The sequence below is a fragment of the Coregonus clupeaformis genome, chromosome 36 (assembly GCF_020615455.1).
Source record: "Coregonus clupeaformis isolate EN_2021a chromosome 36, ASM2061545v1, whole genome shotgun sequence".
In the NCBI taxonomy this organism is placed as follows: Eukaryota; Metazoa; Chordata; class Actinopteri; order Salmoniformes; family Salmonidae; genus Coregonus; species Coregonus clupeaformis.
The window spans coordinates 41,495,740-41,507,712 of record NC_059227.1 but is presented as its reverse complement, the minus strand read 5'-3'; the positions used below and the strand labels follow the sequence as shown (position 1 = coordinate 41,507,712).

At 45.8% G+C, this 11,973-nt stretch overlaps 1 protein-coding gene across 2 annotated transcripts; it reads right to left on the bottom strand.

The window, feature by feature from the left end:
• Nucleotides 1-464: 464 nt before the first annotated feature.
• Nucleotides 465-10,913, bottom strand: LOC121552621 (translation initiation factor eIF-2B subunit beta). 2 transcript variants are annotated; one of them, XM_041865588.2, is made up of 8 exons: nt 10,509-10,912; nt 10,049-10,169; nt 9,686-9,837; nt 9,107-9,270; nt 3,035-3,130; nt 2,602-2,739; nt 2,365-2,431; nt 465-651 (listed from the first exon to the last, which is right to left on the bottom strand). In XM_041865588.2, the coding sequence occupies exons 1-8, from the start codon at nt 10,678-10,680 to the stop codon at nt 494-496; spliced, it is 1,068 nt and encodes a 355-aa protein (XP_041721522.1). In that variant the 5' UTR covers nt 10,681-10,912; the 3' UTR covers nt 465-493. The 2 variants fall into 2 exon arrangements, with proteins under 2 accessions (XP_041721522.1, XP_041721523.1); XM_041865589.2 differs by lacking the exon at nt 465-651 and adding an exon at nt 659-783 and having other exon boundaries at nt 10,509-10,913.
• Between the last annotated feature and the right edge of the window lie 1,060 nt (nt 10,914-11,973).

The following is an 11,973-nucleotide window of genomic DNA, read 5'->3' as shown; positions in this document are numbered from 1 at the left end:
AAACTACAGCAGGCCACATGGTTCAATGTGCCAATAAATCAGCACAATCTACCTCGTCACAAATCGGCACAATCTACCTCGTTGCCGCCACCTTGAAGCTAGAATTGGGATCGATCATGTGTCCTGTGCTACTGACGATACAAAAAAAAAGAGTAATGGAGAGCACTGAGGCAAGTACCTGGGGGCCGCCATCTTTATGCATGCCCGCTTCCAGCATCTTCTGCACATCTATCAATCCAGTGTTAATCCTAAATTGTAATTATTTTGCACTATGGCCTATTTATTGCCTTACCTCCATAACTTACTACATTTGCACACACTGTATATATATATTCTATTGTGTTATTGACTGTACGTTTTGTTTTACCCCATATGTAACTCTGTGTTGTTGTTGTTTTTAATCGCACTGCTTTGCTTTATCTTGGCCAGGTCCCAGTTGTAAATGAGAAACCAAACACACTACATGCCATAAACCTGTTTTATTAGCATTTCATTACAGGGCGTGGTCCTCAGGATGATAGAGTTCACTTATCAGCCGGTAGATGTAAGAGGGAGCGTTGCCTCCGATGTTAGAGATAAACAGAGTGATGAGTTCAGGAGGAACGTAGTCGAACACTGGGCAGTGCACGTTCACCTTGGACAGAATCTCTCCTATAAACAGATAAGAGTAAAGTCATGTGCAGTTTTTATTTTGAATACATTTTGTATAAAGCAATAAGACATTTTCCCCCTCAGAGACAAAGTGTATCCTATCCAGGGACAACACCTTGGACAGAATCTCTCCTACGGAGACAAGTAGGGACCTCTCAGATAGAGAAGGAACATCAGATGAGAGGAAGTAATCACTGCACCTGTACACAGCCATTCTGAAATTAGCCCACCCAACTACCTCATCCCCATATTGTTATTTATTTTGCTAATTTGCACCCCAGTATCTCTATTTGCACATCATCTTTTGCACATCATCTTTTGCACATTTTATGCAGGTGCATCCTGTTTCCATTGAGATTGAGATTGAGATATTTCTACAACTTGATTGGAGTCCACCTGTGGTAAATTCCATTGATTGGACATGATTTGGAAAGGCACACACCTGTCTTTATAAGGTTGACAGTGCTTGTCAGAGCAAAAACCAAGCCATGAGGTCGAAGGAATTGTCCGTAGAGCTCCGAGACAGGATTGTGTCGAGACACAGATCTGGGGAAGGGCACCAAAAAATGTCTGCATCATTGAAGGTCACAGTGGCCTCCATCATTCTTAAATGGAAGAAGTTTGAAACCACCAAGACTCTTCCTAGAGCTGGCCGCCCGGCCAAACTGAGAAATCGGGGGAGAAGGGTCTTGGTCAGGGAAGTGACCAAGAACCCGATGGTCGCTCTGACAGAGCTCCAAAGTTCCTCTGTGGAGATGGGAGAACCTTCCAGAAGGACAACCATCTCTGCAGCACTCCACCAATCAGGCCTTTATGGTAGTGGCCAGACGGAAGCCACTCCTCAGTAAAAGGCACATGACAGCCCGCTTGGAGTTTGCCAAAAGGCACCTAAAGGACTCTCAGCCCATGAGAAACAAGATTCTCTGGTCTGATGAAACCAAGATTGAACTCTTTGGCCTGAATGCCAAGCTTCACGTCTGGAGGAAACCTGGCACCGTCCCTACGGTGAAGCATGGTGGTGGCAGCATCATGATGTGGGGATGTTTTTCAGCGACAGGGACTGGGAGACTAGTCAGGATCGAGGGAAAGATGAACGGAGCAAAGTACAGAGAGATCCTTGATGAAAACCTACTCCAGAGCGCTCAGGACCTCAGACTGGGGCGAAGGTTCACCTTCCAACAGGACAACGACCCTAATCACACAGCCAAGACAACGCAGGAGTGGCTTCGGGACAAGTCTCTGAATGTCCTTGAGTTGCCCAGCCAGAGCCCGGACTTGAACCAGATCGAACATCTCTGGAGAGACCTGAAAATAGCTGTGCAGCAACGCTCCCCATACAACCTGACAGAGCTTGAGAGGATCTGCAGAGAAGAATGGGAGAAACTCCCCAAATACAGGTGTGCCAAGCTTGTAGCATCATACCCAAGAATACTAGAGGCTGTAATCGCTGCCAAAGGTGCTTCAACAAAGTACTGAGTAAAGGGTCTGAATTCTTATGTAAATGTGATATTTCCATTAGTATGTTGTTGTTTTTTTACATTTGCAAAAACCTGTTTTTGCTTTGTCATTATGGGGTATTGTGTGTAGATTGATGAGGGGACAAAACTATTGAATCAACTTTAGAATAAGGCTGTAACGCAACAAAATGTGGAAAAAGGGGGTCTGAATACATTCCGAATGCACTGTAGGTGAGAAAAATATTTGCATGTTTACCTTCTGTGAACGGAAGCACCTCATGTGGGGAGACAAACTTATGGAACGTGTCTTCTTCATTGGGAAACTGAGAACACAAAATCCAACCAGTCAAGTCACACAATGACGAATATACCAGAAGACAACGTCATAGTCTGCCAGTGTTTGGCCTCGCCTATCAGTGAAGCAGGGCTCACTGATACAAACTTCTATCCAGAAAGTCATTATTCTGTTCCTAATGAGTGTTGTTGTGGATACCTGAGGGGAGAGCTTGAACATGGGAGCACAGACGATGAGCGGGGTAGAGTGATGCTTGGCTGCCAGAGCTACGGTGTGGGTTCCATTGACCGCCCGGAGCCCGCCATTGGCCAGAACGGTCTGTGTTCCGATGATGACCTGGTGAGAGGACAACCAATAGGAGGAGCAGAATCAAACTAGTTTAGTTGCATTGACAATAGACAAGCTTCCTCTAGTGAAGAAAGACTTCTTAAATTCCTTATTGTTAAGTAAAATCAGAGAGCGGTTCTGATTAAACAAGACCGGAAATAAGCATTTGACGTTGTGCTTTTAAACGCTTGAAATGAAATTTAAAATGTTAAAAACGTCTCTATATTACTACCTCTTTTTATGTTCTGTCTGTTAAAGGAAATCACAAAATAAAGCACCATAACAGTAAATGTGTAAAACTCACCTTATTGACCCGGGACATCACTGCAAATATGGCGGCGTCGGCTATTACAGTGGTCTCGATGCCGGTTTTGGAGAGATTAGTAGCCATTTCATGACCCTTGGGAATGAGGCAAACAAAGGATCATTACTACAGTGTGTTGCCTAAATGTAATGTTCATTATTCAATAACACATGTACAAACATTTTAAGAGACAGTCGATTCATTAAATATGATTTATCCATTTCAGCATCTTCAGAGAATTAATGCAAGGTTAGGGACCGTCTGTAAAGGTGCCATCTTTATCAGCATCATAAACGCTGATACCATTTCAACCATATCAAATATGCATCCAAGCCGAACTGAAATCATATCAGAAACATGTTGGGTCATTTTCAGCTATTAATTCCCTTAAAACCGCTCAAACTGATGTCATTTGGAAATTTTGCACGAAAAATCTTTCCATGTTTTTTTATTCACTTATTGCATTTTCTCCCAGTCCCTAAACGTATTTGCCGTGAGAGAGAAGCATTCATTCTATTGATGTAGGACATATTACTTGTTGCACTAGAAGACAAAAAAAATGACAGAAGAGAATCTGCATGTATCTAATTATAAACAAGTCGGGCAGGTGCGGATGATCAAACAGCTTACCCGCGCATCACTACCACGAGACCCAACCTGTTGCTGGCAGCAGTGCGATAAGGGGACGGAGTGAGAAAATCACAGTGCTTATTACAGAAATTATTGCAGTTGATATGCAGCCATTGTCAATGGTAGAAGATGTCTGCTTCAATGCCCTGATGGCATATCTAGAAGCAGACTACTAGATGCCATGTCAAAAAACCGTGAGGCCTTAGATTGTACACCGATTGATCTGCAAGTACAAAGTTCAAGCTCTGAAACACCAAACGTGGCGTTAACAACAGGTTGTTGGACGTCTATGAACACGCTGTCGTACATCACTGCAATGAGCCATCACATGGATGAGGAGTGGGACAGGAAGTCCCATGTACTGACCACATGGAGGACAGGAAGTCCCATGTACTGAGAACATGGAGGAGAGGAAGTCCCCTTTACTGAGAACATGGAGGAGAGGAAGTCCCCTTTACTGAGAACATGGAGGAGAGGAAGTCCCCTTTACTGAGAACATGGAGGAGAGGAAGTCCCCTTTACTGAGAACATGGAGGAGAGGAAGTCCCCTTTACTGAGAACATGGAGGAGAGGAAGTCCCCTTTACTGAGAACATGGAGGAGAGGAAGTCCCCTTTACTGAGAACATGGAGGAGAGGAAGTCCCTTTACTGAGAACATGGAGGAGAGGAAGTCCCCTTTACTGAGAACATGGAGGAGAGGAAGTCCCCTTTACTGAGAACATGGAGGAGAGGAAGTCCCCTTTACTGAGCACATGGAGGAGAGGCACAACAGAGAACCTAAAACGGCATTAACTACCATCGTTGCTGAGTGGGTGGGGGACGTCTGGTAGGTAGCCAGGACAGCAGTTAGGTGAGCTCTGTCTGGTAGGTAGCCAGGACAGCAGTTAGGTGAGCGCCGTCTGGTAGGTAGCCAGGACAGCAGTTAGGTGAGCGCCGTCTGGTAGGTAGCCAGGACAGCAGTAAGGTGAGCTCTGTCTGGTAGGTAGCCAGGACAGCAGTAAGGTGAGCTCTGTCTGGTAGGTAGCCAGGACTGAGGTAGATTGAACAGCATTGCCCCCTAGCGGTCATACGCAGGACCATATCTGTATTGTGAAATCATGTCATTTTATGTTATTTTTTATTTTTATCATTTAACACTAGAACCACTAAAGCAGTCATTTTGACTGTTCATTAATTTTATTTTTGTATTACTCTTGATAATAATAATAATAATAAGCCATTTAGCAGACGCTTTTATCCAAAGCGACTTACAGTCATGCGTGCATACATTATTTTATTTTTTTGTGTATGGGTGGTCCCGGGGATCGAACCCACTACCTTGGCGTTACAAGCGCCGTGCTCTACCAGCTGAGCTACAGATTGACATTTTTTTTTTAAAGTCATACCTCCCTCCGTCCTTGACTTCTCCTAAATAAATCTATTTAACACACTGACGTTAGAATCTTAATATCACAAACAGAACTGGAGTTAGAACCAGTTTCATGAGGGCATGTCATTTTTCTGAATGGGTTTTCCCCAGTTGCCCCTCCTACTCCCGATAGTAGGGCCTGCTACACTCCTACTCCCGACAGTAGGGCCTGCTACACTCCTACTCCCGATAGTAGGGCCTGCTACACTCCTACTCCCGATAGTAGGGCCTGCTACACTCCTACTCCCGATAGTAGGGCCTGCTACACTCCTACTCCCAACAGTAGGGCCTGCTACACTCCTACTCCCGATAGTAGGGCCTGCTACACTCCTACTCCCAACAGTAGGGCCTGCTACACTCCTACTCCCGATAGTAGGGCCTGCTACACTCCTACTCCCGACAGTAGGGCCTGCTACACTCCTACTCCCGATAGTTGAAGGGGCGGCAGGTAGCTTAGTGGTTAAGAGCGTTGTGCCAGTAACCGAAAGGTCGCTGGTTCTAATCCCCGAGCCAACTAGGTGAAAAAATATGTTGATGTGCCCTTGAGCAAGGCACTTAACCCTAATTGCTCCTGTAAGTCGTTCTGGATAAGAGCGTCATGTAAAGGTGCCCCGATAATTACCTTCAAAACTGAACCTAAACCACACCCAAATAAAATGTCACAGATATAACAACAGACGGTAGAACTGAAGTAAAGCATGATGGGTAGAAATGAAGTAAAGCATGATGGGACGATGGGTGAGTTGATGAGCGACGGGGAAGCAAATGATGCATAATTATGTAAATCACCCCTTGTGAATGAAGAACAGGGGCGGGCCATTGTATTGGTATATTCTAATTATAAATCTTACAGTGTGCATGTACCCTCTATCGGAGTACACAGTGAAAGAACGCGTAATTTACAAATGTCAAAGACCAAGAACGAATGGATGCACATGCTGCGTTAACGATCCTACAAGATCTGAATGAAAAACGACTCCGATGGTGGGGAAGAAATTAGTCATGACATCTCCGATGATTCTGATTCTAAGCCTCAGCCTGAACCTACACCGTCGAGGCCTACGCGCAAAAAAAAGCCAGAACGGTGTGCACTGAGCAGGTGCCCGCGCCGCCACCAAATGAAAGCCGATGACAATACTACGGGCCGATCATCAGCACAAAATGTCATCACTGAGAGAGCAGGCCCTACATCTCAAGCAACAGCAGCAACGCACTCACCAGCTTTGGTTGCTTTATGTGACATGGACATGCTACAGCACATCAGGGACTGGACTGGGGCTGGGGGGTTCAGGGAGCAAGGAAACACTGCCTGGGATCAGGGACTGGACTGTGGCTGAGGGGTTCAGGGAGCAAGGAGACACTGCCTGGGATCAGGGACTGGACTGGGGCTGAGGGGTTCAGGGAGCAAGGAAACACTGCCTGGGATCAGGGACTGGACTGTGGCTGAGGGGTTCAGGGAGCAAGGAGACACTGCCTGGGATCAGGGACTGGACTGTGGCTGAGGGGTACAGGGAGCAAGGAGACACTGCCTGGGATCAGGGACTGCACTGTGGCTGAGGGGTTCAGGGAGCAAGGAGACACTGCCTGGGATCAGGGACTGGACTGTGGCTGAGGGGTACAGGGAGCAAGGAGACACTGCCTGGGATCAGGGACTGTACTGTGGCTGAGGGGTACAGGGAGCAAGGAAACACTGCCTGGGATCAGGGACTGTGCTGAGGGGTACAGGGAGCAAGGAAACACTGCCTGGGATCAGGGGCTGCACTGTGGCTGAGGGGTACAGGGAGCAAGGAAACACTGCCTGGGATCAGGGACTGCACTGTGGCTGAGGGGTACAGGGAGCAAGGAGACACTGCCTGGGATCAGGGACTGTACTGTGGCTGAGGGGTACAGGGAGCAAGGAAACACTGCCTGGGGTACAGGGAGCAAGGAAACACTGCCTGGGATCAGGGACTGCACTGTGGCTGAGGGGTACAGGGAGCAAGGAAACACTGCCTGGGATCAGGGGCTGCACTGAGGGTGAGGGGTACAGGGAGCAAGGAAACACTGCCTGGGATCAGGGACTGCACTGTGGCTGAGGGGTACAGGGAGCAAGGAAACACTGCCTGGGATCAGGGACTGCACTGTGGCTGAGGGGTACAGGGAGCAAGGAAACACTGCCTGGGATCAGGGACTGCACTGTGGCTGAGGGGTACAGGGAGCAAGGAAACACTGCCTGGGATCAGGGACTGCACTGTGGCTGAGGGGTACAGGGAGCAAGGAAACACTGCCTGGGATCAGGGACTGCACTGTGGCTGAGGGGTACAGGGAGCAAGGAAACATTGCCTGGGATCAGGGACTGTACTGTGGCTGAGGGGTACAGGGAGCAAGGAAACACTGCCTGGGATCAGGTACTGTGGCTGAGGGGTACAGGGAGCAAGGAAACACTGCCTGGGATCAGGGACTGTACTGTGGCTGAGGGGTACAGGGAGCAAGGAAACACTGCCTGGGATCAGGGACTGCACTGTGGCTGAGGGGTACAGGGAGCAAGGAAACACTGCCTGGGATCAGGGGCTGCACTGTGGCTGAGGGGTACAGGGAGCAAGGAAACACTGCCTGGGATCAGGGACTGTACTGTGGCTGAGGGGTACAGGGAGCAAGGAAACACTGCCTGGGATCAGGGACTGTACTGTGGCTGAGGGGTACAGGGAGCAAGGAAACACTGCCTGGGATCAGGGACTGTACTGTGGCTGAGGGGTACAGGGAGCAAGGAAACACTGCCTGGGATCAGGGACTGTACTGTGGCTGAGGGGTACAGGGAGCAAGGAAACACTGCCTGGGGTCTGTCTGTTGATGAGCTGGAAGCGTTCATTTCAATCCTGCATGTCCGTGGAGCATTCGGTGGATAGAGCGTGTGTATGGAGACCTTCTGGTCACACATGTATGGGATACCTTTCTTTGGAGAAACCATGTCACGGGATCGCTTCAGAGAGATCATGTGTTACCTCTGCTTTGATGACAAAGAAATATGGAAACGGACACATTCACCATGGTGTCCAACGCTTGGAACAAGTATAGACAATAATTGACTGCTGTCATATCAACACTTAAATATATTCATTATGCCATTATTGCTTTTGTGCTGATTTTCACTATTTATCAAGCACACTTGGCGCTTATAATGACCTTTAGGCTACTGATGTTTTCCTTTGTGGTATTTTATTTTATCGTTATAAAAAGAAGCTGTTCCAACACATACAGTTTGCTTTCTGTTTCATAGTTCCATTTTTAAATTTTAGTCATTTTAGCAGACGCTCTTATCCAGAGCGACTTACAGGAGCAATTAGGGTTAAGTGCCTTGCTCAAGGGCACATCGACAGATTTTTCACCTAGTCGGCTCTGGGGATTTGAACCAGCGACCTTTCGGTTACTGGCACAACGCCCTTAACCACTAAGCTACCTGCCGCTTATAATGACGTTTAGGCTACTGATGTTTTCCTTTGTGGTTGGGGGTATTTTGACGTTATAAAAAGAAGCCGTCACCGTGTTCCAACTCATACAGTTTGCTTTCTGTTTCATAGTTGTAACAAAAGGCACTCCACTAATAACGTTGAGTGAACACTTGAATTGTTTTGTTTTTCCATATAGCCTACATTAACATAAACTAATGAAATTGCTACTGTATTATAAAAAATAAAAAAAATTATGTATTCCAATGTTACCTAACACCTTCATAAACACAACCAAATGATTATTTTTTGCAATTGTATATATGAAGTGTATTAATACACTGTTAGAATGTTGCAGTCAGAATGACTTCTCGTTAGCTTGAAGAAGGGTCCCTCGAGGCCCAGCGGTTCTAGTGTTCAACATTTAAACAATTTTTAAAAATGGCAGTTTAAACTTTAAGAACCTTTTACATTTGTCACATCCCTAGCTCCCATGTGTGTTCCTTCTATGAATATGCAGTAGTGGGATGATGGAGGGATGGAGGGATGGAGGGATGAAGGGATGGAGGGAGCGAATGAGGGATGAAAGGATGGAGGAACGGTGGATACCTGGCAGAAGGGAGCACACTCGGCCACGATGACGTGGAACTTGCGTTTCCTCGCTGCGTCTTTGAGGAAGGCCTCGACGGTGCGTGAGCGGCCGACAGTCATGATGACCTCGTTGGAGTGGATGTGCTCCAGGGCCTGCATGGCGATGTTGTCTGTGGTGCCCTCTGGGAGAAAGAAGAAGAAGACAGTTAGCTCAGTGCTGCTTGACCATGGTTATACCCATGGGGATGTGTATAGTGTAAAAACCAACAGAGAAGATTGGTTTAAACTAAAGGAGACTTAGTTTGAATCATTTTAAATTTCAGCCACAACCAACTATTGAACTATGGCCTCAATAGGTCTATGAAGGAGATGGGGAAAGAGAGAGACTGTTGGTGGAGTATCTGTGTGCTCTAAGACAGTGTTTCCCAACAATACACAAGTTTGTTGTAGCCCGGACAAACATAACCGATTCAACTCATTGAGGGCTTGATGATTAGTGTGTGCTTGTCCGGGGCTACATACAAAACAAAGAGTGTACTTTGGGGATACTGGAGGACCAGAGTTGGGGAAACACTGCTATAAGTGAATGTGTCTTACCTAGCTCTGTGAGGAGTTCATTGATAGCCTCTATGACGTTAGCTTTGAGAGGAGCAAAGTGTTGTCTGAAGTTCTCCTCGCTCAGCCCCCCTGAGGTCAGCAACTTGTGAAGGGACTCCTGCTGGTCTGCCTCCTCACTGCTACCACGAGACCTGGGGACACAAACACACTTACCATGACAGGAGAGAAAACAACTGGGGGAAAAAAAGCTCCTCACATTTCCAACTGTTGCATCATTTGGCACCTTGCCCTTGGCAACTAGTCTTGCGAGGTCCACAGAACACAACAAGCAAGGTTAGCAACAAGTAGCAGACGCTCAAACAACTTTAGTAATTTGTGGATGTTGCTTGTTCATAAATTCACCTGGCATACTCCTCCCTGATGATCTTGAGTACGCGCAGTACCATGTTGCCCACGGTGGTCTCGGACGGCTGTGCGGCCGTCATTCTCCTCCCCTCCTTGCGAATGATTTCCATTAGGTCGCCTATCATCAAATACAGGAGGATATCTTTGTCATACATCATTCCTAGTAGTGAATTATATTCAGACATCGCTTAGTCACACCAATTGATCCGTTTCAAAATTACAGATGAGACGACATCAGCCTATCGTGGCAGTTCACATTTTGACAGCTAGCTACTCTAACAGGTGTCAATAGAAAACTACAGTAGACGTTAAATCGATTTGAAAAAAACCGTGGCAGAGACTACCTAACGTTAGCTAGGAGGCAAACTAGCTAGCTAACTAACTAACTACCCGGTAGCTGAGCTTTCGAATAAGCTAGACTTCTGCTATTAACTATAAACGTTAGCTAGCTAGCTACCTGCGTTGCTCCATCGTGCCTGGGATGTTATTTTCCGGAGAAGAGCTGTGGTTTCTCTAGCGGTTTCTCCCGACCCTCGGATCGGTCCTGTCCCACAACCTCCCCGCTTCAAATCAGCCAGAAAAGCCTCAATTCGCTCTGTCAAATCTGCTTCCTTGTCAGCCCCGGGCATACTTGTTTTCTGAATTCACCAGCTAGCTAGGCGCTGTATCAAAACAATTTGGTGTTTTCACCATAGAAAATGATAAAGGCCTCTAGTGGCCAAAAGGCTACTTTAGCATGGGCAGCGCCATTAAGGGTTTCCGCCATTTTAAAGTAGTTAACTGTGTGGGGATTCCGATGGGGTTGTAGCCTCAATGGCGCTGACAATGCTGTTACAGATGCTATAGTGACACGTAAAGAGGAGTCCTCTATCTATCTCTATGGTTGTAACGTATTTGCATAGGGAAGTGACGTAAACCGGAACTAGATTGCGCGTGGAGGTGGGTGCTTCCGGGATATTATACTAATCCGACGCTGATTGGACCAAGTGATTAGAACCACATCTTGCAATATTTTCAGATTTCATAAAAAGAGATTTCCCCATCAGCTGTTGCATAAAATAGACATTGTGCCATTACAAGCGTTTCGCTACACCCGCTATAACATCTGCTAAACACGTGTATGTGACAAATAAACATTTGATTTTGATTTAATTTCTAAAAGATGTCATGACCTACAGTAAATCAAAACAACTGTTCCCAAGGATATTATTCACATATGATAGACAGTAGGTGCCAGTATGTCCCTTAGTGATCATACACATCTACAAGCAACACGTTTGTAAATCCATCCAATATTTTATTGAATAAAAGCCCAACACAAACTTTTACAAATTGATATCAACATAGAAATCATTGATTGAAAACATTGCAAATGTTCACTGTTAAAAAATGTATGTATCCCACATAGTTTTCGTAAAAAATCGCTTTGGTGCTATTTTCACAAGTATGTGGTGAATTTTCTAATCTCTTAATACAAACTCCAAACTGGTAACGCTTGTAATGCAGCCAGTCTTACATTCAAACCCTTTCAATGTGAATTGATTTGGTTTGTAGACATCGTTCACCACACAACCATTAATCCAAAATATAAATTTACTGTGAAATATGAGAATATTGGTTTAATCACCAAAACACAACATAATGACATCTTCTCAATTTAATTATTTTAACCAGTTAATCCAAACGCATAAAAACTTAAAAGATACGTTTCAGTTTGCTCTTTGAATGTAGTATGCTACAGTACTGTAAATTACAGTACATTACACTGTTTCACATTCGGCAATACACTTGTACTACCCATTAAAATGTACTGAACATAAAATGTCCATAACTTCTATCCCATTTGTGATCGTTGAAGACATGTAATCAAACGAAGGAAATGAAAGAAACCTAATGTTTAAGACACTAGTTTGCATCAAACC